This window comes from Cyrtonyx montezumae, unplaced genomic scaffold (genome assembly GCF_038088225.1).
Source record: "Cyrtonyx montezumae isolate F1298 unplaced genomic scaffold, pur_monq_1.0 scaffold_25, whole genome shotgun sequence".
Lineage (NCBI taxonomy): Eukaryota > Metazoa > Chordata > Aves > Galliformes > Odontophoridae > Cyrtonyx > Cyrtonyx montezumae.
In genome coordinates, this window is record NW_027071992.1 from 15,650,439 (window position 1) to 15,676,773 (window position 26,335).

At 42.9% G+C, this 26,335-nt stretch overlaps 1 protein-coding gene across 2 annotated transcripts in view; it reads left to right on the forward strand.

Moving 5' to 3' along the window:
* The window catches only part of LOC136050883 (phospholipid-transporting ATPase ID-like), a 79,517-nt gene that overhangs the window by 28,957 nt on the left and 24,225 nt on the right, over positions 1–26,335 (forward strand). For both annotated transcript variants that reach the window (XM_065740063.1, XM_065740062.1), the window contains exons 4-13: positions 9,614–9,727; positions 11,995–12,093; positions 13,054–13,115; positions 14,456–14,528; positions 14,713–14,783; positions 15,588–15,670; positions 18,574–18,732; positions 19,679–19,767; positions 24,368–24,564; positions 26,046–26,254. In XM_065740063.1, the coding sequence (XP_065596135.1) occupies positions 9,614–9,727; positions 11,995–12,093; positions 13,054–13,115; positions 14,456–14,528; positions 14,713–14,783; positions 15,588–15,670; positions 18,574–18,732; positions 19,679–19,767; positions 24,368–24,564; positions 26,046–26,254 (1,156 nt within the window). The remainder of the gene's footprint in view (positions 1–9,613; positions 9,728–11,994; positions 12,094–13,053; positions 13,116–14,455; positions 14,529–14,712; positions 14,784–15,587; positions 15,671–18,573; positions 18,733–19,678; positions 19,768–24,367; positions 24,565–26,045; positions 26,255–26,335) is intronic.

Here is a 26,335-nt window from a genome sequence, read left to right on the forward strand (position 1 = left end):
TTCAATAAGACCAAGTGCTGGGTCCTGCACTTTGGCCACAATAACCTCATGCAATGCTATAGGCTTGGGGCAGAATGGCTTGAAGAATGTAGAGAGGAAAAGGACCTGGGGGTGTTGGTTGATGCTCGGCTCAACATGAGCCGGCAGTGTGCCCAGGTGGCCAAGAAGGCCAACAGCATCCTGGCCTGTATTAGAAATAGTGTAGCCAGCAGGAGCAGGGAGGTGATCATCCCCCTGTACTCAGCTCTGGTACAGCTGTACCTCGAGTACTGTGTTCAGTTTTGGGCCCCTCACTACAAGAAGGACATTGAGGCCCTGGAGCGTGTTCAGAGAAGGGCAACAAAACTGGTGAGGGGTCTGGAGCACAAGTCTTATGAGGAGCGGCTGAGGGAGCTGGGATTGTTTAGTCTGGAGAAGAGGAGGCTCAGAGGAGACCTTATTGCACTCTACCACTTCCTGAAGGGGGGTTGTGGTGAGGAGGGGGTGGGCCTCTTCTCCCTGATAAATAATGACAGGACGAGAGGGAATGGCCACAAGTTGCGCCGGGGAAGATTTAGATTAGACCTGAGGAAACATTTTTTTTCTGAAAGAGTGGTCAGGCACTGGAATGGCCTGCCTAGGGAGGTGGTTGAGGCACCATCCCTAGTGCTGTTCAAGAAGAGTTTAGATGAGGTGCTAAGGGATTTGATTTAGTAGTTTAGTGGGTAGGGATGGTGATAGGAGGATGGTTGGACTAGATGATCTTGTAGGTCCTTTCCAACCTAATGTACCTATGAACCTATAAGATCAAGGAGAGGACTGTGAGAGCTCTGGAGAGTCCTTCGATTGGGTGTGAAAGTGCACACAGCTGAAGGGCCAGCTGTTAAATCCTGGCACTGCATTTTGGTTAATTGTACCATTCAATTTAGTCACCTATAGCTAATGCTTTCTGGAGTCCAGTGTAGACTGAGACTTAGAAATTCTAGAAAACTGTCCAGAAAGATAAAAATCTTGAAGGTGAGTGGGCGATGAGGTACCAAAATACTGTAAGTAGCGATGCAAGCACTGCCTATGCTGTATGGGGGTGAACACCATGTCCTTGGCTGCTTATTTCCAGTAAATCCTGAGTCCCTTTATTAAAGATGCATTTACATGTTTTATGAAAGTGACTAACCTTGCCCAGAAGTTACTCTAGGTCCTATCCTGTGAGTTGCTGGGCACCTCTGGAAATGCTAAAAAGGGAGTCTCATGATACATTGGTATATGCATGATCCTCTACTAGTGTTTCACTCCACTGGAAGGGTCAAACCTGAGTCCCTTCCTCATATTCAGACTTCTCTGAACACTGGTGTTGCACTGCTGAGTACTAGGGTGTTGTCCAGCAGAAACAAGATGGTCCAAACTCCTCACCAGCAGCACATACGAAACTACATTCTATGAATGGAGACCCTGGGCAGAAACAAGAAGAAAACACAGCAATGTAAAACGAGACCTAGAAAGCATTTTATACAGTGAAAGCCACAGGGATAAAGTTTATTTTACTTGGTAACTTAAGGCCATGTTATCCTTAGAACCTATAGAACAGGTTCCTGTAACAAAGCTAGGTGAGGCAGTAAATGTTTCTCCAGGGTGAGGCAGCTGCTGAGAAAGGCCAGTGAGAAGAAAGGGAAATGCAAACAGAGGCGTAGTGTTTTGCTTTATTACTGCAGCCAGGCTGTGTGTCGCAGCTGGTGTGCAGGTTTCAGCCTTTCACTAAAAAGAGAGTTCTTTTGTGTAGGCATGGATGAAAGGGACAGAGCTGCTTGGTGAGAACAGGGAAGTGGGCACGTACAGTCGGGTGAGTGTGCTGGCCCTGAGCCATTTGTAGTTATCTTCCCTTTGCGGTACAAAGTCTACAGGATATCTGTGAAGGAAGAAACAGGGAGGAAAAAAGCCTGAAAAATCTATTGTGTGTGTGGAGGGTGACATCAGCCCTGGGAGCAGCTGGATATGAAGCAACTCTTGAATACTCTCAAACCAGCTTTGCGGGAATATAGTGCTGCACCACAGAAAATGATGCTTGCCGATTCATGCAAGGGCATGTCCAGATCCATCCCACTTTGATTTGCAGGAGAATACAGAGAACAGATATGCTCCTGGGGCTCAGCAGAAAACAACCCAAGAGACAGAAAGCAGCATGTCTCAGAGATGTTGCTCCATCTGTGGAGCCCCTGATTTGAGCACTGGCAGAGTGTTTGAGGTTTTGGTGGTGGTGTATGATGGTGCAGAAACTAAAGGGGTGGAGAAGGGTATAAGGATTGCATTGGTAGAAATCACCTTACCATGGAGGCAGAGGGACAGTCCCAGAGGAAGAGCTGAAGGCTTACCCCCGCAGGCCAAGTGCTGTGAGGTGTGTCCTACTGTCAGCTGGACAATGAGGGTGGTCTCACTGATTCATCTGAACAGAGAGTCTTGGCTGAGATAGGGTCAAGGGAAGTATCTCTTATCTGGTGGTGCTTCTTAAGGTGTCTGCTGATGATTATTTGTAGTATCACAGAATCATTAATGTTGGAAAAGACCTCTAAGATAATCTAGTCCAGCTGCCAACCCACCCCCACCATGCTCACTGACCATGTCCTTACAGTGACATCACCACCTCCCTGGGAAACCTATTCCAGTGATCCACTCACCACTCTTTTGGATAAGTTTTCCTAATGTCCAACATCATTTGCTGTGATTAAGAGCAGCATCTTACAGTGATGGCTCTGGTTGGCTCGGGATTTATATGGATTGGTGTGAAGCTGAAACCAGAGCTCTCAGAGTGGGGCAGCCGTAGGCACCCTTGGCTTTATACTGCACAGCAAGAACGTGGTAACTTAGAAAAATAATCCAACCTTTATAAGAAAGCGTTGTGCAGTTAACTGGAAGGGCTGAGTGTGAAGGTACGTACTACCCACCAGCTCACAAAATTAGTTAGGAATGAGTCAGAAACAAACCGTGAAGGGGTGACATGCAAGGACTTATTGCAGCACAGAAACAGACCCAGTGTAGGTCTGTAAATACAAAAAGTTAAGTCCTAATCCTGTATTTATTCACACCTCAGACAGGCAGATCCTTCCTGACTTCTGCAAGAGGTTTGCCTGTGTTAACGGCTGAAATAAAGTGAAAAGCGGATGCCAGAAGTGTTCCATCAAGGTTTAAGGGGTTTTATTGTGACTTCTGTGATGCAGTCTGGCTGCCTTGTCCCCAGCACCGCTGCAATGGGGATTCACCACTGTGGGACATCCCTGAACCTCTCAGTCCATGGGCATGGAGAGGAAAATCTCTTCTGAGGGTTTTTAATGTTTGCTTAGATTCCCATTGCCTTTTATTTCTTTGCTTTCACATTGGAATTCAGCACAGCTGCACTAGGACGTCATGAAGGGCTGTGAAAACAACTTTGAAATTGGCTTTCAGACAATAGGAGAGGAAGTGCAGGACCTATGAGTCAATGACAAATTTTGTCTTGGATCAGGACCTAGGGTCAAACCAGCATCCTTTCTGCAGTGAGGGGGCTGCTTGGGCACTTTTTGTTTTCCCTGGTCACCTAATGAAGTCTCCAGTGAAACAAGGAGGGTGTATATAACCTCCTACAGCCAATGCACATCAACCCAGGCTGGAGCAACTGCTGGTTTCTTATCCCTTTGGAGTTTGGGAAAGCAAAGAGCTGGGACAGGGGGCACAGATTCTGGTCCACATCCTGTGCTTTCGTGCTACCATCCGAGGATGGCGAGAGTCATATCCTTAGGAATGTTGTTAGTGTGGCTGCCCTCTGATCACATCCCAAACCTGCCAATGATTGCCCCGTTTGTCTTGCCTGAGGCTGAAGGGAGTGTACTCTGATGATGTGCAAAGTGGTCTGAGCAGCTTCTCAAGGAGGAACAACGGCAGCAACCTGCAGTGCTCTTTTTACCATTAGTAAGGTGTGAGCTGGATCCATCTAAGGATTCACTGATGCACTGGCAGGGAGCTGCAGCAGACCTGGAGGTCCCCCAGTGCAGGTTAATGTGTCCTTGCTGACAAAAGTGCAATTCTGCTGCATGGAGACAGAGCAGGCTCTGTCAAGGTGAGTTGAAGATCCAGATCCAGAGGTCCATTTAGAGAACCCAGCCAGAAGCAGCAGATAAGCTGGACAGGGCTTGTCATGGGTCTGAGTCCCATTGACAAGCCATGCCACCTCCATTTGCACAGCTCTGCACTACTGTGATGCTACTCTGAGTAACAGCTCTGTCATGCATGGGATGTCTGCAGGCAGAAGGAAAGGAAACAGAGCTCACTGAGTGTATGTTCCTAGAGATTTTCCTGGAATACTGATTGTGTGAGTCGATCCTGGAAGTCAGTTTATTTTTAGTTGCAAGAAGCAGAGAGGGTCAAGGGGCTGTATAGGTAATAAATTCCTGAAGCTGTTAAAAAAAAAAAAGAAACAAAGAGAAAGAATAGAGGAACGTGGGTTGGATATAAGTCTGTCTGTTTTTGGTGTTCAGCCTGCCCTTTATTTCTGTTGGTAGTCCTTTTACTTCTGAATGAGGTCCTTACAGGCACCTGATGAAGCCACTGGCTTACTGAAGCCCTTTCTCAGTATCCTTTTGAGCTGGGGCTGTTTCCCACTGTTAAGAAAGAAGCAATGGACTTGTTAGGCTTAAAGCAATGTTCATGTGGGTATCCTGGCCTCCCTACAAAAGCAAAGCCTCGGTGGCACCACGTGCCCTGTTTCACAAGTTTTTCAAATATGTCCTTGAGCATATTAACAGTGTGAGGGTCACATTTTTGCATATGGCACGTGCATGCTTCCAAATTGCAGTCCTGCAGGTGAACAAAATACCACTGAATTTCACCCCTGCCATCTCCTCACAAGGCTTTATCAGATCATGGGGAAGGCCACTCCTGCTTCTCAGCTGCTTCCCTGCTCTGTACCCTGTGTTACACAGGTATCAGGCACCTCAACTCCCCACAAGACAGCCAAGTTTTCTTCAAGATTTGTTTTGGGCGAGGTTATACAGTTGCTAGAGAACAACATATGACTGAGTGAGGGGTATAAATTCAGGTGGACAATAATATACCCTGCCTTTGCTGGCAGTCTGCCTTTAGCCCCTGTAATATGACCACAAAAGCAGCAGAGTCTCCTATTTCCACTGGCTTTCATGGTGTGGAGGTGACACGTTAGTTCTGTGAACAAAAGCAGGAGCCATCTGCCAAGCGTCTGCCCATGGCCTGACGTCAGAGGCAGGCTCCTGAAAACACCCCCAAAGCAACAGCTCATCTGCCAGATCTGGACGTGTGTAACCACGGTGCTATGAGCACTATTCTTAGGGACAGCATTTCGGTGGAGTCACACCTTCAGGAGGTGTGAATCGAGCTCCTGAAAAGAGCAGATGAGACTCATCTCTCGCCCACAGGCTCTTGTGTCAAGCTTTGCATCTGGGGAGTCTGGGGCTGGGTGACTGTGCTGAGTCCTCCTGGATGTAGACACATGGAAGGGCTGCCCAAGCTCAACCATGAAGACTGGGACAGAACCAAGGATTTGGTTCTTGTCCCACAGAGCTGCTTTTTGTGAGTATGTGATTTTTGTAGTTCTGTAGAATGAGGAGCTCCTGAAAGATCTCTTCACAGTTACTGCTCACAAGTTTTTCCTCTCCATCATTTGTCCCACATGTGAATTTCATTCCCTAAAGGTAGAGCATGGGCCAGGACCATTCTTGAGTGTTGTGTTCAGTTTTGGGCCCCTCACTACAAGAAAGACATTGAGGCCCTGGAACATGTCCAGAGAAAAGCAACAAAACTGGTGAGGGGTCTGGAGCACAAGTCTTATGAGGAGCGGCTGAGGGAGCTGGGATTGTTTAGTCTGGAGAAGAGGAGGCTCAGAGGAGACCTTATTGCACTCTACCACTTCCTGAAGGGGGGTTGTGGTGAGGAGGGGTTTGGCCTCTTCTCCCAGACAACTAATAGGACCCGAGGAAATGGCCACAAGTTGTACCAGAGAAGGTTTAGATTGGACGTAAGGAAAAACTTTTTCTCTCAGAGAGTGGTCAGGCACTGGAATAGCCTGCCCAGGGAGGTGGTGGAGTCACCGTCCCAGGCAGTGTTCAAGAGGCATCTGGATGAGGAGCTACTAGATATGGTTTAGTAGCTTGTAGCAATGGTAATGGGTGGACACTTGGACTAGATGATCTTGTAGGTTCTTTCCAACCTTGTGATTCTGTGATTCTGGGTGAGAATAATGCACTTGATGCATTGCTCATAAAGTGTTGACTGCTTATTGACTGCTTAATACATTGCGCGAGTCTGTAGCTCCCGTCCCAGAGTCAGGATGTCAGCTGTGGTTGAGTGGTATCAGACAACATGAACTAGAACAAGGTCTAGAGCAATGCCCAATCAAGGCTTCCTGTAGCCAACACAGAGCCCAAGGTGTCAACATATGCAGCACCCAAATATTTCAGGGTAACATGATAATGAACCCTCACACAGAGCTTCAGCTTTCTCCTTGAAATTGCAGAAATTTCAGGTGGAGAGGCTGAGGTTTGGCATAACCTGTTTTCATCATTCAGTATTTATATTTCCTTGGCCCCTGAGGGCCATGCACAACTTAGATGTTCAATTAGAAATTGAAGAACTATAGAATCATGTGGGTTGGAGAAGACCAATTAGAGATGGTGGTTCCACCACCTTCCTGGGCAGCGTGTGGCAGTGCATCACCACTCTTTCTGAGCAGACGTTTTTCCTAATATCCAGTCTGAACCTCCCCTGGTGCAGCTTGAGGCCATCACCTCTCATTCTAAATCTTCACAGTGATTATTGGAAATTCTTTTCTTCCAGTGTTTGGCTTTAATTCTAGATTTCAGAGAAATGAGAAGCTCCATTCTGACTCTACCTGTCTTCCTCCTGACTGTGCCGTGTTCCCAAATCAGCACATAACAAACAATATCACTGTCTTCAATTACTGTGGAGATAAGCCTGGATGCTCAGATCCCAGCAGTTAAACATGTGGAAGTTGTTAGGTTTGGGCGTTTTAGTGTGCCTAATGGCAATAGGAAATGCAATGAATGTCTGGTTCAGTCAGTGGTTTTCCTGACGTAATTAATGGACAGAAATAGAAGGCAGGAATTGAACTAAACCGCTCCCTTTCTTTTCCTATCCACCTCTGAGATTTTTGCAGGCAAAGTCCTTTAAGCTTTGTGTGAGTTTTACAGAGCAGTTTTTCCCATGTTGTATGTGACCCTCTGAAATCTGGTGACGCATGAGGGTCAAGTCCCCTGTACAGACTTTTTCCCGTAGATACTGTCTTCTCTTTTTTAAGTGGCAGTGATATTTTTTCTTCAGTTCATTGCGCGTCTTTTGATCCAGATTTTGTTTTACAATCTGTCAGACTCTGTCTGGTGGACACGAACTTGTCATTTAATTCTCTGAATATGTTGTATGCATAGGATGTTACATTTTGCCTTGTTTTAGCAGTGTCCATTCCATGGAGCCTGTATGCAGCACATCTCCTCTATAGATGAATTTTGAAATGATCCAAATTTAAGGAAGTGTCAAGATATTTAGATCACAGCCAGAGTTAAACACACCGTGGATGACTTCTTGATGCCAAGAGACAGACAATATTGTTTTATATGAGGATAGCTGGTACTCATCTCTTGAGCCCAGCTCTTCACTCTTCTGTGAAGGATATTTCCATCTCTGGTCTTTTTGCAGCTTATTCATTGGCCTGTACAAAAGGATAAAACACAAAGTTAATGCTGAAGAATTTAGCTGTACTTTATACTTCCAGGGACATGGCCAGAAATCCAGCAGCTGCCTAAAATCAGACTGATTCCCCCTCACACACCTCACAGTGAATATCATAATTGATTTAATGATGGAAACGTGCTGCTGTGAGTTGATTTAGAAGTAGAGGACCTGGATTAATGCATGGACTTGGAATGGTCTCTGGTTCATATTTAGTATCTCCCATGCACCCACCAGCTTAGCCATCTCTAAAGGTGATTATAATACTGTTGTTGCCACTTGTTCTTCTACTGAATCAGCAAACCTACCACTGGATGAAAGTGCACCTTGCAGTATCTATTTTCTTGTGCACTTTAAGTTTCCTTGTAGGGGGTTAATAGCCTTTATTTATTTATTTATTTTTGTGGAGAGCTTCTCTGAGAGAAATTTTAGATGTGCTGGCAACAGATGGCATACACACTTACAGGGCTAGCCCTGTGTGAATGCTTAATAAAAGGAAAATGTAAAAGGAAAATCCAGTACACATCAATACCAAAAGTAGTAAGTGGCTGCCATTTTCCCAAAGTGATAGGTAAAATAGGCAACAAGATTCTCTTAAGGCTGAGAAAGAATCTAATGTGTCATGCTTGCCTGTCCAGATGTAAATAGCTCTTTCGGATCTTGGTGTCAAGACTCTTGGCTTTGCTCACTGTGTCCCCTCACACTTCGTTGTGTTCTTGGGACCCTGTATTTCAAGCAACCATCCATACCTTGGCCCATTGATACTCCAACAAGGTTACACCTGAAAACAGTAAACCTCTATGTTGATGCTGGACACTCATCCCGTGTAGCTCATGGCTACCACACGTGTAGCTGGGCTCTCATGTTGCTACCACAGCCTTGCACATGGGGAGATCTTCAGTACTATTCAATCTGCCAGGAAAATACTAAATAACCTAGCGACTGCTGCTACCTTGCTGCTGAGAGGCATGATAAGATGCTGCTCTGTCATCTGGGGTGCTGGGAAGCTCCAAACAATGCTACAAAGTTTCGGCAGAACTAAAACCTCTGTAGATTTAGACAGCAGTGTCTTGTTATCTTGATACAATGAGTTGAGCCATGGTGGAGAGCAATTGAACCAAAGTGCTCTCATCTGCAGGGAAGAAAGTACCCAGTTCTATCATACCAAGCGTGGGTCCTTTGGGTTGAAGAAGGAAGACAGGAGACCAGCCATTGCTTCTGGCTGAGGGGGGACGACTACAATTAGAAGAGGAAACTGGAAATAGGGAACAAAGCAGCAGATGGTTGAGTGAAATGGTGACTTCTTCATTAGCATCTGTTTGTGCAACACCTTGTTCAAGTGGTCTCTATGGTATAGAAATAAGCCACTGCCCCAAGTTGCTGAGTGAGAGGCTGCTGAATTAGCTAAAAATGGTAACGTTGTGCTCTTCTGGAAAGGAAGACTGATAGCCCCTGAAGCTGGTAGGCTCAGGACTAGTTACAGGTAAGTGGATTAGCATGCGCTTTCTAACACTGTTTTGAAGTCTCAACCAACGAATTGTCTAGCTTGTATTCCAGTTATATATATATATGCAGTAATTCTCTTTGTACGTCTTGTAAGTGCAAAGAATATTAAAAGGACAGTGTGTCTCTTTGAATGTATGTGTGTACCTGCATCCACCTGCAATTGTACCAGCGTAAACTGAGCATCATGTTTTCACTAATTCCATAAGGAATTCTCTGTTTATCCAGACTCAGCATGACTGTGTGGGGAAAAGGAAATGTTTTTTGAGCTCCTGTTGGAAACAATGCTATTGCTAAATATAAGCAAGCAAAAATACAGTTGAAATGGGTTGTGCTGTAATTTTGTTTCCTGTTTTACCAATCCTATTTTTTGCCTTTTTTTCCCCTACAGAGTAATTCAATTAAAACATCGAAATACAACTTCTTCACTTTCCTGCCTCTCAACCTGTTTGAACAGTTTCAGCGAATAGCCAATGCCTACTTTCTTTTCTTGCTGATTTTGCAGGTATGAACTCAATGTGCTGTTTCAAACAGATTGCTTTGTCTTTTATCAAAACCTGGTTGCACATTGATAGTTGTAAGCTATTTCCCTGTTGTGAGCTATCATCTCAGTAAAACCTTCAAGTAGATAAAAAGTAGGGCAGAAAAAAAGCAAGCTCCTCTCTTAGCTTTGGATATGAGTGTTTGAGTTAAATGAACAAAAAAATTAATTGCAGTTTTCAGCAAATTGTGTACACTTTCTCATGCCCCATCCTCCTGCCCTGTCTACATCTGAGTGCTCCCGCTTCTCCCTGGATTTGCATTACTTATTCATTCTGTAGTATAAAAGGTTTAAAGGCAAATTCCTTGTACTCCTTTGACCACCTTAAAGCAGCATGAAGAAGAACAAATTAATAAGTGATTGAGTTTCCCTTGGAAGGATGGAAGGAGAGTTAACATCAGGAAGTCTGACAGTTGCAGCTCATTTGCATAAAGCTGAATATTGCTCATCAGGGAAAGGACAAAGCCTGATGTGGAGCATGTCAGGCAGTGGCAGCACCACTGAACCCAGTAGCTCATAATGGTATCGAGCTGAACTTTGCCCATAGCCAATGCTATTGCATCTGAAAGCTGAACACACCAGAGAAGTTGGTGTTAGAACTTCTGCCCCTTTGCACTTTGAGAAAACGTAGGTAAAAACTGCATCATCTTTCATTGTTAAATCATACTAGAATACGCATGATATGAAAAAAAATAGCCAACAGAAAAAGTGGTAGAATTTTGGTTATGTTAAAGATGATATTTTAAATTTGCTCATTTCAGTGCACACAAATTAACAAAATTACATTTTTTTTTCAAATGATATACTTGTCTCATCTCAGTAATGCTTAGGCATGATGTAGTTCAACCTATAGCAAATTATATGTAATCTTTGGTTATTTACAGGGAATGAATTATTTCAGCCCACATATATTTTTCAAGAAACTAGCTTATAGTAAAAGTGCCTTTTTCAGCTAATCTGACAGCATTGTTCCTGTGTTGCTGTGCTGCACTCTAGCTGTTAGTCAGTCAGATTCATGGTATTTCAAGCTATTTACCTTAAGTTATTCATCTGTGTTTTTTGCTGAACTAACTAGGAGTGAAGGTATATAAAAGCATAGAGCTTGTTCTGCTTTCTTCATTGTACTAGGCTAAGGAGGGCAGGACTTAGTCTTTGCATTTTCTAATTCCTCCATTTAATTTTTTTACCTCTTCTACCTGCTCACTGCATTCCTGTAGCACTTGAAGGAATGGATGTGGTGGGTGGTTGTGGATGCTTGCTTCCCTACACTGTAAGTGCAGCCCATTAAGACATGCATCTTCCCAGTTGAGTGAGAAGGCAGAAGTTACATGGCTCTGCATGGGGCTCTGGTTGCCTCTAAACATCATTCTTACTGTCTGGATTTTATGGTGCTTGTAGGATCTGTGTTGTGTGATAGACGAACCAAACACAAAGAGCAGCATGTTTGGTGGCATAAGTGTTAGTTTAACCTTGTTAATACTGCCCAAACACATCCTGATGGACGTAGTGATGCTCTTATCATGTTACCTACATCATTAGAGTCACATAATCTTTAAGGTTGGAAAAGACCTGTTATATCATCCAGTCCAAATATTGACCCAGCACCTCCATGACCCAACACCACCATGCATACAAAAACGTGTCCTTCGGTTCTTCAAGAGGAAGGGGAGAACTCTGCTGGGATAAGATTGTGAAGGCACAGCAGACTCACTTTCAACTCTTGGTTCCTCTCAGTAATCAAGATGTTAGAAACAAAAATATCTCTGTTAATCTTGGAAGAGCCTTGGGAACGGCTGTGTGCTGTTCACAGACATGAAGTTTACTTCAGCAAAATCTGAAGAGTTACTGAAACAAAACAGAAGCATGTGAAGGCTCTACACAGCAGGCTTTGCTCAGATAACTCTGGGTCCTTCAACTAGGCTTGCTCATATCACTCTCCCCAGAGAAATCCTCTGGGGATTTCATAATCCTAATTTTACAAGCAACAAGAAAGAGCAGTCCACTGCATTTCCTGACAGCACCATGTTTATATCTTAAATTATGACTATAAGCTAAGCATAGGTTCCCTGACTCTCTCCTATTTTTGAGTGACAGAGATGTATTTCTGTCTTTATTCTGTATCCAAATATCCTACAACAAACTCTCTGCAGCTTACACAAGAAAAAGGTATTTTGTTTCCATATGCTGAAAAGGCAAAAAAAGTTTCTCAACCTAGATCTCTTCTTCTGCAGTTGATTCCTCAGATTTCCTCACTGGCTTGGTTCACAACGGTGGTGCCCCTGGTGTTGGTGCTGGCTGTATCAGGAGTGAAGGATGCCATTGATGATTTTGTAAGATTTGTGTTGCTGTCCTGTACTTTGGATTTTGCCCATCATTCTTCAGCACAATCACTAAAGCAAACCACTCAAAGTAAATACAGCCAGCTGTGGGAAGCTGGATTAATGATCTCTGGCCCAAATGAGATTAAGTCCTGAAATCTGTAGTTCATTATCTAAAAGAGAGCCATAATTTCCTATTTACTGAACAGTCCACTGACTTTCTCAAAGTGCTCTGCATGTCAGAAAATGTGGTAACTGATAGATATGCATGGAGGCATGCATGGAAGTCTGTTCTTAGGTTCCCACTTCAAACAACTCATCCTCTGCCATCTAGACTCAGCTTAGAAAAGTTCAGAAAAGTCTTCTAGCAAAAAAAGCATACAAGCTGTGTGTAAGCTCTGTGCTTTCACTCATGCCCTGCTTTGACCGAAATCCGCTTCTGTAGTGGTCTAAATTCTATCAACTTCTTGGGGTGATGAGAGGACAGAGCTGACTTTAACATCCAGTTTTCTGTCATTATTAAAATAAGTTTGATGCTCTATGGAGTCTCAATGCTAGCGTGCACCTAGGAGGGCCAGTGGTTGTGGGCAGGTCTACTAGGAAATGTACCAGAACTCGTGGCCACTACCTATAGCAGAGCAGAGGAATGGGTGTCTCTGGGTGCTTAGTTAATGAAACCATGATAGGCATGTCTAATGACAGTTGAATCAGGACTGTGCTAGATGTCATATGGGGCTCTACCTTCCTCTTCACTTCCAGATAGCACACCCTGTGTCTCCTGTTGCTCTTTCCATCCAGCTGTGCCTTGTCTTACCAACTAAACATGAGCCCAGCTATGACTCACTTATGACTCTAATCTGCCTTACCCGTTCAGCCAGCTGGGAGAAAACCTAAAATGTTAATGAACTGCCTACAGCTACTATGTGCATGATTTCCTGGAAACGCTTTCTAACACACTGATCAAATTTTCAGAATCGGCACAAAAGCGACAATCATGTCAACAACCGTCCAGTCCAGGTCCTGATCAATAGCATGTAAGTCCTGTTTATTCTGCTGTAATTCTGAACATGTACTGCTGGGAAGAGCACTTAATTTTCCACTCTTTGGGCTTCCAGAAGATCACCAAACTATTTAAGATGCAATTGTCTTTTGCTCCATTAAATCACAATGCAGTTCTGGATGATGTGGCTAGTTGATGAACCGAAGGCATGGTAACACAATCAGTGCAGGCATTATAGCTGTGACTGCACGGACAGAAAGTAAACTGTTTCTGTTCCTGGATGGAAATATGTATGTATGAGTAACTGGTATTATTTTACTCTTTACCATAGAAATGACATGGAAGGCTCTCTGTGTCCATATTGATAGCATTTACTTCTGCATTAAGCAAACCTAGACTTTAGTAACAAGTGATTTTAAAAAAAGAAGTACAGAGAGCTTCCTCTTTCGTTCTGCAATACTTAGGGTGTGTTTACTTATGTGCCTAATGCCTCAGACTTAAAATGCACTCTAAACATTCCAAATTTACCTTGAATATTGTACTGCTAGTGCTTCAGAATAAAAACATCGGTGGCTTTGGCTGTTGTGGCAGATGGACACACTGTTTACTTGTGGCTCCATGGAGTCTACCCACCTGTAGGATACAGCTGTATACAGCTGTGAAGTCTCTGTGATTTTTTTTTCCTTCTGTACTGCAAATAGCAGTATGTTGTGTAAACTCCACCAGGTGATAAAACAGTTAAAAATACAACTGGAAACTAAAGGATAGGAATGTACTTTTGTGCCTTCTGCTAAGTAAACCAGATTTTTAGTTTATGTTAGTTATCGAATCTTGGAAATGAATGCATTGAAAGAGAAATGTGCTGACATTCTGCATTAGAAAATAAACAAAAAGCTGATTTGGTTACACTGGTGCTTGCAGTCCATCTGGGTGCCTGCACAGTTTTGTGCTGCAAAGGCCATTGCAGACAGGGGCTTAGCTGGATGCACCAGAATGCCTCCAGCGCAGCACCTGCATTGCTGCCCTTCCTGGAGGAGCCAGAACTGACACAATGCGTCTGGAGATTTTCCCAGGTGTTGGTGCATCTATTGCAGCAAAGAAGAGAGGTTCTTTCGCAGATGGCATGGCCCTTTGTAGGAGAAATGGAGCAACCAGTGTGTGGTCTCAACCTTTCCTGTGTCACCCTAGCCACATTTACTGCTTTCTGTGTCATCCTTTAGCCCAGCATGTACCAGACCATACAGTGGCAGACCTGCTTCTTTTTACTGGCAGCCCAAACCCTGATGGCATGTATGTCCTGAAGCAGAGCAGGGCACCCCATGTTCCTAAGTGGTGTTTGCTTTACATTCCTACTTACTAGGAGTTCTCTTACAGGTTGAAGGATGAAAAATGGATGAATATCCAAGTGGGGGATATAATAAAACTAGAAAACAACAACTTTGTGACGGTGAGTACAGTTTCTCTCCATCCTGCTCACACTCAGTCTCCGTAACTACTTCTATTGCCTTGTCACTCACAAGCAGACTAATCAGCAGGGATGAGAACTGTAGTGTTCAGAACCTATGAGCAGTGTAACAGTGCACTGCCCTCCAACTGCACAGCTCATGTTCAGTGTGTCTGTTTGTGTCCAGGCTGATCTACTGTTACTGTCGAGCAGTGAGCCGCACAGCCTGGTGTACATTGAGACGGCGGAACTGGATGGGTAAGCCAGCCTGCTCCTCAGGGCCATCACTGCTGCCAGCACAAGGTCAAACCTTCTGTGGTTCTCCTGGGTGCTGCAAGGGTCTGCTCTGTGCAGGTGCTGTTTACTGAGGGTGCAGCTGGCCACAAGCTGGAGAGTTATATCTTATCTGTATTGGCAGAAGCTGGAGCTGGCCTCATTGTTGTGTCCCAGTTTGTGTTGGCTTTTTCTGCATTGCCCAGAGCTAGCATCCCTTGTGAACTTTGGCGCTGGTGGAAGGACTAAGATCAGAGAGATCAAGAGAGACTGATCTCTTCAGGCCCTACATAGAGACCTATGGATTTTTCCTATCTGCTCTCTCCTAAAAATGAACCCATAGTTCTGGTACATGCAAGTGCCAGGGAGAAGTTTAGGATGCCCTGCACAAATAGTGTTGCATTTCAACTCACCTCCCTGGCTAGCTAAGCCTAAATTTCAGAGCTCTTCAATTCCATAATACCATGTGAGAAGATCCAGATCTCTCCTATTTGCTTAGATACTTCAGGATTACATGCAGTATGAGTGGCAGAGTTGACAGTAAACTGCACAGGGGGATGAAATGCTTTGTCCTATGCTCTGTGGTGACTGTGACACAGACACCTCACCCTCTTTGATACCACATCCAGATTTTCTCTGGACTGCTTGTCTTTGCAACTGAAACAGAAAACCTCATCCTTTTGACCAGTTAAAAAAGGTGTATGTTGGAAGGAGACAGTCCTCAAGAATAGAAGTCACATTCAGGGACAGCTGGACTCATTCCTTTACATTTAATGTAATATATTACAGTGAAACAAACCTCAAGGTGAAACAGGCACTGACAGTCACTGCTGAGCTTGGAGAAGATCTTCAGAAACTGACAGACTTCAATGGTGAGTTTGTGTTGTAATTTCTCTTTCCAAAGCATCTTCTCAATCACCAGAGTCCATGGAGTCCCTGAGCATCTCTCTTCCAGGCTGCTCCCTGCACAGCACTCCTTTGGATGTGATGGCAGGCAAACAGAATGGGCACATTGCATCTATACAGCAAATAACAGCAAATTTTAGAAGGAACCACACAATACCACACAGAGACTACATTTTAAGATATTTATATGCCAGCTTCTGTTAACAGGCATCCTTTCTTCACAATGCTTGTACCTCAAATATATAGCAGTAGGAAAAAGGAGCCAGACCTGTTACTAACAGAATGGTCTGTGCTGATAGATCACCCAACAGCAAAGAAAAGATGAGGGAATGGTGCTTTGCAGAGCCCTGCTGGCTTCCATCAGAGAGCAGGATTGTAGGAAGTATGGGAATGGAGTGGAGCGAGGTCCACTATCCTTGGAACTTCTCAGGGAATGCAGACTCTCAGGAAATGGCTCTAGATAAAGAAGACAAATAATCAACAATAAAAAACAAATCTAATTGAAAGAAGTAGATAATTCCAGGAAAATTGGTGGTGACGTGGCAGAGTTAGCATTGCTTGGACGATCTCCGGTAGTGTCATCCAAGTGCAGAGGGTTTCCTTCTGCTTTCTGCTTTGAGGTTCTCTGAAGTGTGTGGTCTCAGAGCTACAGCTCAGAACATTGGGATTTCTCCAATATGAAGGTCATGGTTCTGAGTGCTTTAGGTCTTGAGAAACATGCTTTTGTGGGCACAGTGAGATGTTTTTTGTCAATAGTCAGGTTGTGCTCTCAACTGTTTTCCTGAGGAGGTTGCAGTGTGTATTGGTTGGTAAGCAAATCCTTCATCTTACATCATTTTTCAAGCATTTTCTGTGTAATGCTTACCTAAAGATGCTTCATTCTTGAAACATCATCATAAAAAGTGTTTCAAAATCTTTTGGAGAATTACAACTGTACTATCAAATATTTATTTATCCTTTAAATTTCTGCTTGTAAATGAAATGGCCTTGATGCTATACTAAAATAAACAGAATGTTTCCCAGAATTATTTATATTTGGTTGAATACTGGGAAGAGTGCCTGGACACAGACCCAGCCTTGCATTTCCCTAGCTAACTTCTGCAAAAGTATTTAAATATTTATGCAATTCTTTATCTAATTATTTCTTAAGACAGGAAGAGAGGAAAAGCTTGAGCAGCCAATACAGGCACTCAGTGGAATGCTTTATGTGAGTTTTGATGCTTGTTAATGTTGTGATGGTTCAGATAAGGAAGATGCTTGCAACATTGCTGAACATTTATTTCGTTTGGGAACCAGGAGGCAAAAAGGAAGCAATGTCTCTCAGTACCTACCACTTCCTGCATGTAGACTTTGCCGTTGTCAGGTGAAAGGCATTGTGATATCTGTCTGCAATTAGCAGGACAGGAGGCACACAGTCTTACTGAGGTCATGGTGAGGGCACTCACCATGCCCTCACTCTTTTGTGGTTGGGTTAATTCAAATGATTTTGTTCTGATGTCAAAATGTCAGACTGAGCCACTCACTGGGAGAGCTGGTTTGGGCACTGACTCACGAGTTACTTAAGTCACATCCCAAAACTTACGTGAGAAGAAGAGCAGTCCTCTTGACAAGGGATTGCGCCCTGGTTTTGGTTCACCAAGATCTCACTGCGTTTTGGGTTACACAGCAAAGCCTCTGTTCTGTTGGTGCTTTTTCCTCCAGAAAGTGAGTACTGCCACAAGACAGGCACGGGTACTGCTGAATGGTTAGGGAGGGCAGATCTAATTGTTCTTAACTGGAGCATGGAATGGCATCGCTGATATTGATGTCTCCTGTCTCATTGAGCTTCCTAATGGCTTCTTCTTTTGAATTCAGTGATTTCCCTGCCCTGCAGCAGAACTGCTTTTCCATGATGAGAACACCTATTCTTGAGTTTTATTTAAACTCAAGTCTTGGTGTGTTTGTATCTCAAAACAGCTGGAAAAGCCGTATTCTCTGCATAATGCTCATCCTCACGTAGAGATTTGCAGCCTGTGATCAAAATAACTTCCATGTTTCTGCTGATTATCTGAAGAGACTGAACTCTTGGAATCTCTTTCAGTGAGGTCTATTTATATTTCCCAGTTCTTTCTAACGTGTTCACAGGGCTCTGCTAGAAATCTTTAGATATTGGCTGCTGATGTAAACTTAAATAATAATTTTTATACCAAATTATCTGTATTTACAGTTTTACATTTACATGTTCTTTTATAAGAAATAAAGCATAGAAACAGAAGCAGGTTCTCCAAACAGTGTCAGCTATATGGCCAAAGGGAGCAGCATCTCTTTCAAGTGTGAATATGTCTTAAGGTATAAAACAGATAAAATTAAAAAACAGTGAACAATGACACCTCAGTTAATTACTCTCTTGCAGCCTTCAGGCCATGATTTTCTTGCTTGGGCTCATGCAATTTTAAAGAAAATGGAACAGGAATTGTATAAGGTCAGCACTGCTGCCTGGAATTACCCAGTGACTTCCTACCATGACAATCTTTCTGCAGAAGGATTTAAAGTGTGTTGCTTGTTCTATATCTCACCCACATAGGAGAGTGGAAACCTTTTTTATGAACTGTAGTAATGGAAAATGACCATCTCTAAAATATAGGATAAATCCAAACTTGTTGTGACCATTAGATTATGACATGATATGCGGTAGGAGAAACACCAGTATTTGTAGGAGGAAGGATAGGTATGATGGGGTCAGCAGTGGACAGTAACTACAGTGTGAAATATTTCCTGCCTGGAAACAGCTGAGAATACAGTACTCATCAGCATACTTCTAGGCCACAAAGATTCCTAACATTTTCTTGTTTTTTTGTTTGTTTGTTTGTTTGATTTATTTTTATAACAGGTGAAGTCAAATGTGAGGCACCTAACAACAAGCTGGATAAATTCACAGGAACTCTTGCTCTTCGAGGAGAGAAGTATGCCCTGGATAATGAGAAGATGTTGCTGAGAGGCTGTACTATTAGGAACACAGAGTGGTGCTTTGGTCTTGTTATTTATGCTGGTAGGTGGGAAAACTGACAAGTGAATTCCAGAGTGCAGCAGCATTTGTAAGGGAGCAAATCATACCTAGCAAGGAGAAAGGAAAAAAGTACTTTGCTCATTGGAGATATGTTTCAATCAGGTAAAAGAATAAAGGCAAAGCAATACATGTGATCCTTTGGTTTAACCCTAGGCTAGGCATTTTGAATACTGTTGGGGATTTTAATACGATATTTTTGTAGTGATCTACAAGAGAAAACTGATTTGCAAGTGTTACATTACAACATCCAATTCCAGCTTAATGAAATGCTTTTATGAGTGGAATTGGTGTTTTATTTCTGAAATTAATGCAGCAAAGTGCATGAGAGAAATCTTGATCTCTCAGTAAGAAAGAATTTAAACATTAAATTTGTTTAGGAATTACATCTAACTGAAATCTGCCATTATTGACCTACTTCAGGCCACTGGAAGCTGTAATTCAACAAGCTTGTTCAAAATTTTCTGCTTTTAAATATATGTGATTAAAAATTGAGCATCATTTTAATATATTATCAAGCCATAATGGGATGTCAGGACCATTAATGGTATTTTTGTAGATTGTTAGACCTATGCTTGTTACAGGCATAGACTTTCAGTTGTTTCTGTAGTGCTGTAGACTTAGGAGACATGTATGATATGCCAGTAATAACAGAGCAGCATCAGGTATTCTGTGAAAAGTAGTTAAACCCGAAAGGGAAGATGGGCTGTTGAAAGAGGAGAATGAGATCAAAATCCAGAATTAATGGCTTTACATGTCTCCTGCTTATGACCTAATGCAAGTGACTTAACCTTCTTCTGACTGAATTTTCCCCCTGTACCTGCCTTCAAGAAAGCTGCAAGGGGTGTTTGTGCTGCAGAGCATAGAAGGAGACAGCTTTAGGACTGTCAGGGTGATATTTCTGAAATTCATCAATGTGTTTCATCTCCAGGGCCAGACACCAAACTGATGCAGAACAGTGGAAAAACAACTTTCAAAAGGACGAGCATCGATCGGCTCATGAATGTCCTTGTGCTGATGGTAAGGCTGATTAATTCAGCGCCATTCCTTCAAATGAGTTCATCATTTCCACATGCCCCACACTTTTTTGTCCCCATACTCAAGTGCATATGAGAAGTGATTAGTGATACAAAGAAGAATTCTGTAGAAATGTGTCAGCAGACTTAGTTCCTAACAGTGCCTCTGACAGCACATCTTGCAAAGCCTTTATGTTGTCAGTGTTAAAGGACATTTCTTCTGAATTTTTCATGTGCTTTGCCCTCCCTTCCCCTACATTTTTTTGGTAACAATTACTTTGAAGCCTGCAAATGACTTTTTTTTCCCTATAATTATTGTCATTTTTTATTTACATAAATATTAGCCTTTCTCCCTCTTCTTTCTGATTTCTTGGCATCTTTGGTGGTATATGCACTGCACTTGGTAACTGAGTTTGTTGATTTACATGATTCCAACTTTTGCATTATCCCATTAAGGTGAAAAGTGAGACATGGTCTTGTTAATATCAAGGAAGTGGTATTCTTAGCTGCTGGCAAATCTGAAAGCACTGGTCTTACAAAGCAGGTGCTCTATACACACGATTAAAACAGCCCTAAGCTGAGATTTAAGTTTGTCAGTGTTTTCAACAAACAGGAAACAGTACCAGACAGAGACAGTGATTGTTCTGCAGCCTCTCCCAGTATTTTACTACTTGCTTTCAAAGCAGCTCAGGGAAGGGACCACCCTTGTTACCACCAATCTTCACAGGCTTGCATTCTGATGTCACTGCACTCAGTGTTGCTGGAAGAAAAGCCATTTTCCTTTGGACATAAGACTGACTGCTGGCTCTGCAAAGTATTGTCTTGAATATCTACATGCGCATATTTGCTGTAAAGCAATGCCACAGCTCAGAAAGCTGTTCAGGGATCATCTTTGAGACTCTGGGGCCCTTGTTTACTGAACAGTGAAGATGTTCCGTTGACTTTAATAACACTCTACCAATTGCTATCAAATGATATTCTCACCTATCATCCTTACCTTGCTTTCCTCTCTGTTTTCTTCTGTTATGCATAAGGGGATAGGAAAAGCCAAGCAAGATTTGGGCATCTGACATAGAGAATTTTGCTGTTTTCTAAAAAAAAAAGCACACATTTTTGAAGGAGCTCTGTTCTGCTGTTGATGGAAAGGAGCAGGGAATGTGGGTTAGAATTGTAGGCAAGTGGAGGAAGTCTGAATAGAGAACTCAAAATTTAGTGTTCGATGAAGGTTTGCCAAATCTTTCACAAGCAAAGGGTCCCACCCACATCTTTCAGCTTGTTTGGCCTCTCTTTGTGAATGCAAGCAAGATTAATTTACCTCCTGGCTCCATTAAAAAAAAAAAAAAAAAAGAGCAACTTGCAGTGGATTGCATCATCCTCTGCCTGGGTTTTCAGGCACTAGTGGAGCCAAGCGTGTGTTTTTCTCCTTTATGCACTTTTAAGGCACCTAGCATTTTGGTGTCTGAATACAGCTCTACCCTGACCCAAGCAGCCAGCTCTCAGCACACTGAAGGTGATGTGGCATCAGGTCCTTCCAGCTCTCCAGGTGGCCAAAGGGCACAAACTGCAGTCATAAAAAGGGGCAGTGTATTGCACTCCTGAGTTTGGAAGTACAGAGCAGCCACAGCTTGAGGTAAATAGCTCATTTTAAGCTTAATGAAACTTGCTCCATGTTAACACTGGCAAAGCTATTTTGTGTTTAATTGCTCGTAAAACTTCCAGGGACAAATGAGGGTTTTTTTGGCAGGATGTGACAAAGGAGTTATGGTTCACTGCTGCCCTGGTCTGTCCCTGCAGGGGTTAATTGGGAGTGAACCTTTCCAGATGGAAACCATCACAGTTTGTTCATGTTTGGGAGCTTTCCTCTCTGCTAGGCTCTTTGGCAGTACAGGGCAGAAACCAGCAAGAGGGGAACATTTTTCGGGATCTCAAAGAGATGTGAATGTTGCTCATTCAGTAGGGGATACTGTATTGTCAGTACCAGGACTGTGTTTTCCCTCCAAAAAACTTGCTTTTTTACAGGTTTGAGGAGGCACACTTTCAGAGAAATACAGCTGTCATCTTCATCACAAAGCACCTTACTGCTTCCAATCACAGAGCAAAACTCAAAGTGCCAACAAAGAAACAGAGACTGTTCTAATTCACTTCTGTCAGGAAATGTCTGTCACAAGTCAGCTCCTCCCTTCACAGATCCTACTCAATCCTGTAGAGGATTCATTACAGGCACTGCATAGGCAGAACCAAAAAGCATTGGCTGCTCATGGTGGGAAGCCTTCAGCCTATAAGTTTACTATCTTCCGTCTTTCCCAGGGCAGTGGTAATAATGACAACACTCTGTCCACAGTTGTTTCTCTATAGAGAAATTAATCTTTGGGGCCACTTCTGATCTTTCATATTTGTCTCAAAGTAGACAACATGTCAGTGGTCTTTCTGTAACTGGGAACTGTACAGAATCTGGGCTGTGAGGGACAACAGAATATGTGAAACAAAATGTACAAAAGGGAAGTGCAGTAGCAGACAAGAGCTGCTGTGATAGGGCAGAGTCCAGCTGTCTTGCCCCACATGTCTGTATGCTGCTTAATCATACACTGAATTTCCAGGGTGGATTTATGATATTTTACAAACTGACAATTTTTAACCTGTGATGCAGTGAGGAATCAGTTATTCAAGGTATAAAAGAGCCAGTTGGCTTTTCTAATTATTTTATAATGGACAAGGTCTGCAGTGAGAAGTCATACTTCTTACTTGAGCAATAATACATATGAAAATGGATGGGCTTGTCTGATTTCTCCATCTACTGGTTTAATGAAGGACATTACCCATTCCTGAGTCACGCCTCTCACAAACCCTTAGATCACTGTTATTGCAACAGCTCAAAATAAAGTCTGTTTTTAGCGCTGGTCACAGAGGTTTAAAAACACCACATTCCTTACTAGCAAGCAGTATTGTCTCCATTTCCCCAGTGGAGGAATTTACTGGGCTTCCCACAGCTAAACAGAAAACCTGCTAATGTTGTGGGAAACAGATGTGCCTTCTGAATCCAATACAACACTTTTATTAATTTAAATCACCCTGTAGTATCTTGTTGGTATTGAATCTCAGTTGATTGGACATGAACTTCTAACCAAGTGACTCAAATCGTTCCATAAAAGTATCGTTCCTCCCCTCGTAGACTACTTCAGCAATGTAAACATCTGCCTTCCCCACACTGTTTCTTATTTGTACCTCAAAAACTGTTTCAGAATAAGTTGATGACTCCTGTAGTATGCTTACTACTGGTTGGCCTTAATAGTGTCCCAGTGTATTAAAAAACATTTCTTGCACTAGTGTCCCAGTGTATTAAAAACCATTTCTTGCACATATGGTCATTAGGGATGATCCCTAATGACCATATGTGCAAGAAATGGTTTTTAATTGTTCAGTTGTGCTGTCTGTTGATTCTGTATCTTCACACTCATGTTAGGATGGTGGATGTTTTAAGCAAAGATGTGGAGAATTCACTGTCAATAGAATTGCTATAAGTGTCATTTATCCAGGAAAGATGTCATGCTAGCTTCTGTTTCCCACAGTCACTGTTTCAGCCTTTGAAATATTGTAATTATCTTACATAATTTCAGTATGGTGGAGCCTTGCAGCTTTCAAAGCACTGTTAAAAATTAATTTGACTCGTTAAGATAACTACTCATTGAGCCCCTTCAAGTTTTTGGCTTTCAGTTACCTGGATCCACTGATTTGAAAACTCTTGTTATTAGCAGATAGAGCCATATATTGTTCCTTGTCACAGCAGGTGAACTGTCTTTTCCATCTGTTACATCATATGGGATAGATACCTCCTTCTTTGTTCCTCTATCATTAGTGGAGGAATGCCTGTTGAGTATGTCTGCCTTTTCCATATCTGTGTTTGTGTGTTTACTGTTTTCTTGGGATTTATCTGTACTTTCTTCCCTATTGCTGTTCCCCCAGTTACTTCGGGCTTCATGAAATAGGTTTCTCTAAGTCCACAGCTACACCTCAGTGTCTAACATTGTTCTTCATTTGCTCAAAGGGGGTGTAATCAGATTGCAATGGTAGGTGCCGAGGCAACAATTAGTTCTGAGTCAGTGACTCTTTTAACCATAAGAAGGGTATCCAGTGCTGAGTTCCTACTTGCCAGCAATGGATTTCCTGCATCACATATTATCCTTATTAATTCTTCATAAATTGTGAGGAAAACTATGATAAATCTGGCAGACAGCCAGAAGAAGTCCTTAGGTGAGTTTTACTCCCAAGCATGCAGCCAGACATTTGGGGAGCAGCAGCTCAGTGCACCTCTAGTGAGATTTGATGCTCTGCAACAAGCTGCCAATGGGCACCCTCTTATAGTTCTTTACTTGGGACTTATATTCCCATTTGTCTGAAGTCTTGTGACTCCAAATAGCCAGAGACTCTGCATTACGTAGTTGTCTCTCTGAGATAGAGTCATATTTTTGCCTGTTTTCCCCCTTCACCCCTAAAAACCTGTACCTTTATGCAGACTATCCAACTCCTTTTCATTACAGTCTTAAAATTAAACAGTATGTGATGAATTCCTTGTTTCTAACATGCTGTATCTTTTTTTTTTTTCCCAGATCTTTGCGTTTTTAGCACTGATGTGCCTTATCCTAGCCATTGGCAATGGTATCTGGGAATCTGATAAGGGCTACAATTTCCAAGTCTACCTGCCTTGGGCAGAAAGTGTCACCTCTGCCCCCCTCTCTGCCTTCCTCATGTTCTGGTCATATGTGATCATTCTAAACACAGTGGTGCCAATTTCACTCTACGTCAGGTATGTGCCAGAACCTCCTTTCATCTTTCATTTTAGGGAAGCTTTTGGCTGGAAGGAGCTTGGAACTAGATGATTTTGAGGTCCCTTGCAACTCGAGCCATTCTGTGATTCTGTGATGACATGAATGCAACCCCAGTGTGGGTGATCCCACACAACCAGGGCCAGCTCTCTACACCGTTGCCATCTAGTGAAGACATGTCATAGTCCCCACTTTCTTGACTAGTCAGAACAGGTTTCACATGGTTTTAAAAAGATAGGGGGTTAAAAACACATAGTCTTCTTCAGTAAGACCTTTTATTCTTCATTTAAAGAAGAGGTGTAAGTGTAGGATGCTGTGGGAGTGAGACTGCTACTACTGGAAGCACGATGCTCTCTCCCATTTGCATTGCCCACTGAAAAAAGGTGGCTTCAAGGCTCATGTATGGTGTGGGTTACCAGGTAAGTTGGAGTTGAAGATCTGTAATGCTTGGTGCTGAGTGGATAGTCAATACTATCGTTTCAGTGGTGTGTTGGTTATTGCAGACAGGCAAGCAGGGTAGAAGGGTAGATGTGTTACACACAAAGCCTTGAGGTGGCACTGTAGGTTGCCTAAGCTGGTATGGTTTATCATTGTGCCTGATCTGTTGGGGAGAAATGCTTCTGGCTACTGGATGAACTGTTGCTGTGTAATTCGCACATTTTTGAAAAGTTTGTGTTGCTGAACTGCAAGGACAGCTCATAGCTACTGGCACTGCCCTTTCCATGGAGCTTCCGGGTGCGTGAGGAGTTACACTCAGAGCTAAGGGGCTGGAAGTTGCATTCTTAGACTCTCTTTTGTGTTAGTAAGTGCAAGGAATTCATCCCATTCCTGCCCAGTGTGTCACACCAGCAGCAAAGTGGAAATTCATGTTGTCTGTGAATGGATACTACTCCATATTTATATTGAGTTACACAATAACTCACTTGTTTTAGTGGTTTGAGTTGTTTGTAGTTGTTTGGCATCTCCAGGCACTGCAGTGCAGCTCAGCCCAGAGTCCCTCTGAACACGTTCCCTAAACTACACCAAATGAAACACTCCATTGCTGCTGCCTCTGACATATCTGTGCTCCATACACAGTTGCCACTCACTCCACTCGCAGCAGGGCTGATGATGAGCTGCTCTAGTCTGAGTGAGAGTGAATTCTTGTGGCTTGTTTTATAGGCTGAAAGAAAATAGCAGTTTCAAATTTTCTTACGTATGGCTGAAACATCTCAAATATATTTATAAGAAGTTATTTGATATGTAAGGGAAAAGAACCCACTACAAGCCCATCGCATTGTTTCAGTGGGACTTGCTTTAGTATTGCTCACTAAGTTCCACTTAAAGACAACTTGATGAGTATGCCCTGTCATTACCTTCAAAGGTGTCCTCTAAACACAAATGTTAGTGGTAGTGCTGAAGATAAATGTCTTGTCCTTTAAATTAATGAATATTCCATTGCCTTTTCTTTCTGTTTTACTAGTGTAGAGATTATACGCTTGGGTAACAGTTTCTACATTGACTGGGACCGTAAGATGTATTACCCACTGAATGACACACCAGCTCAGGCCCGCACAACTACACTCAATGAAGAGCTGGGACAGATCAAGTACATCTTCTCGGACAAAACAGGAACCCTCACTCAGAACATCATGTGTTTCAACAAGTGCTCCATCAATGGCAAATCCTATGGTATGTTACCCATTGTCTTATTCTTTGGGTTTCAGTCAGTAGAGACTAAATATCACATCCAGAAGAGAGTGTTTTGTAAGA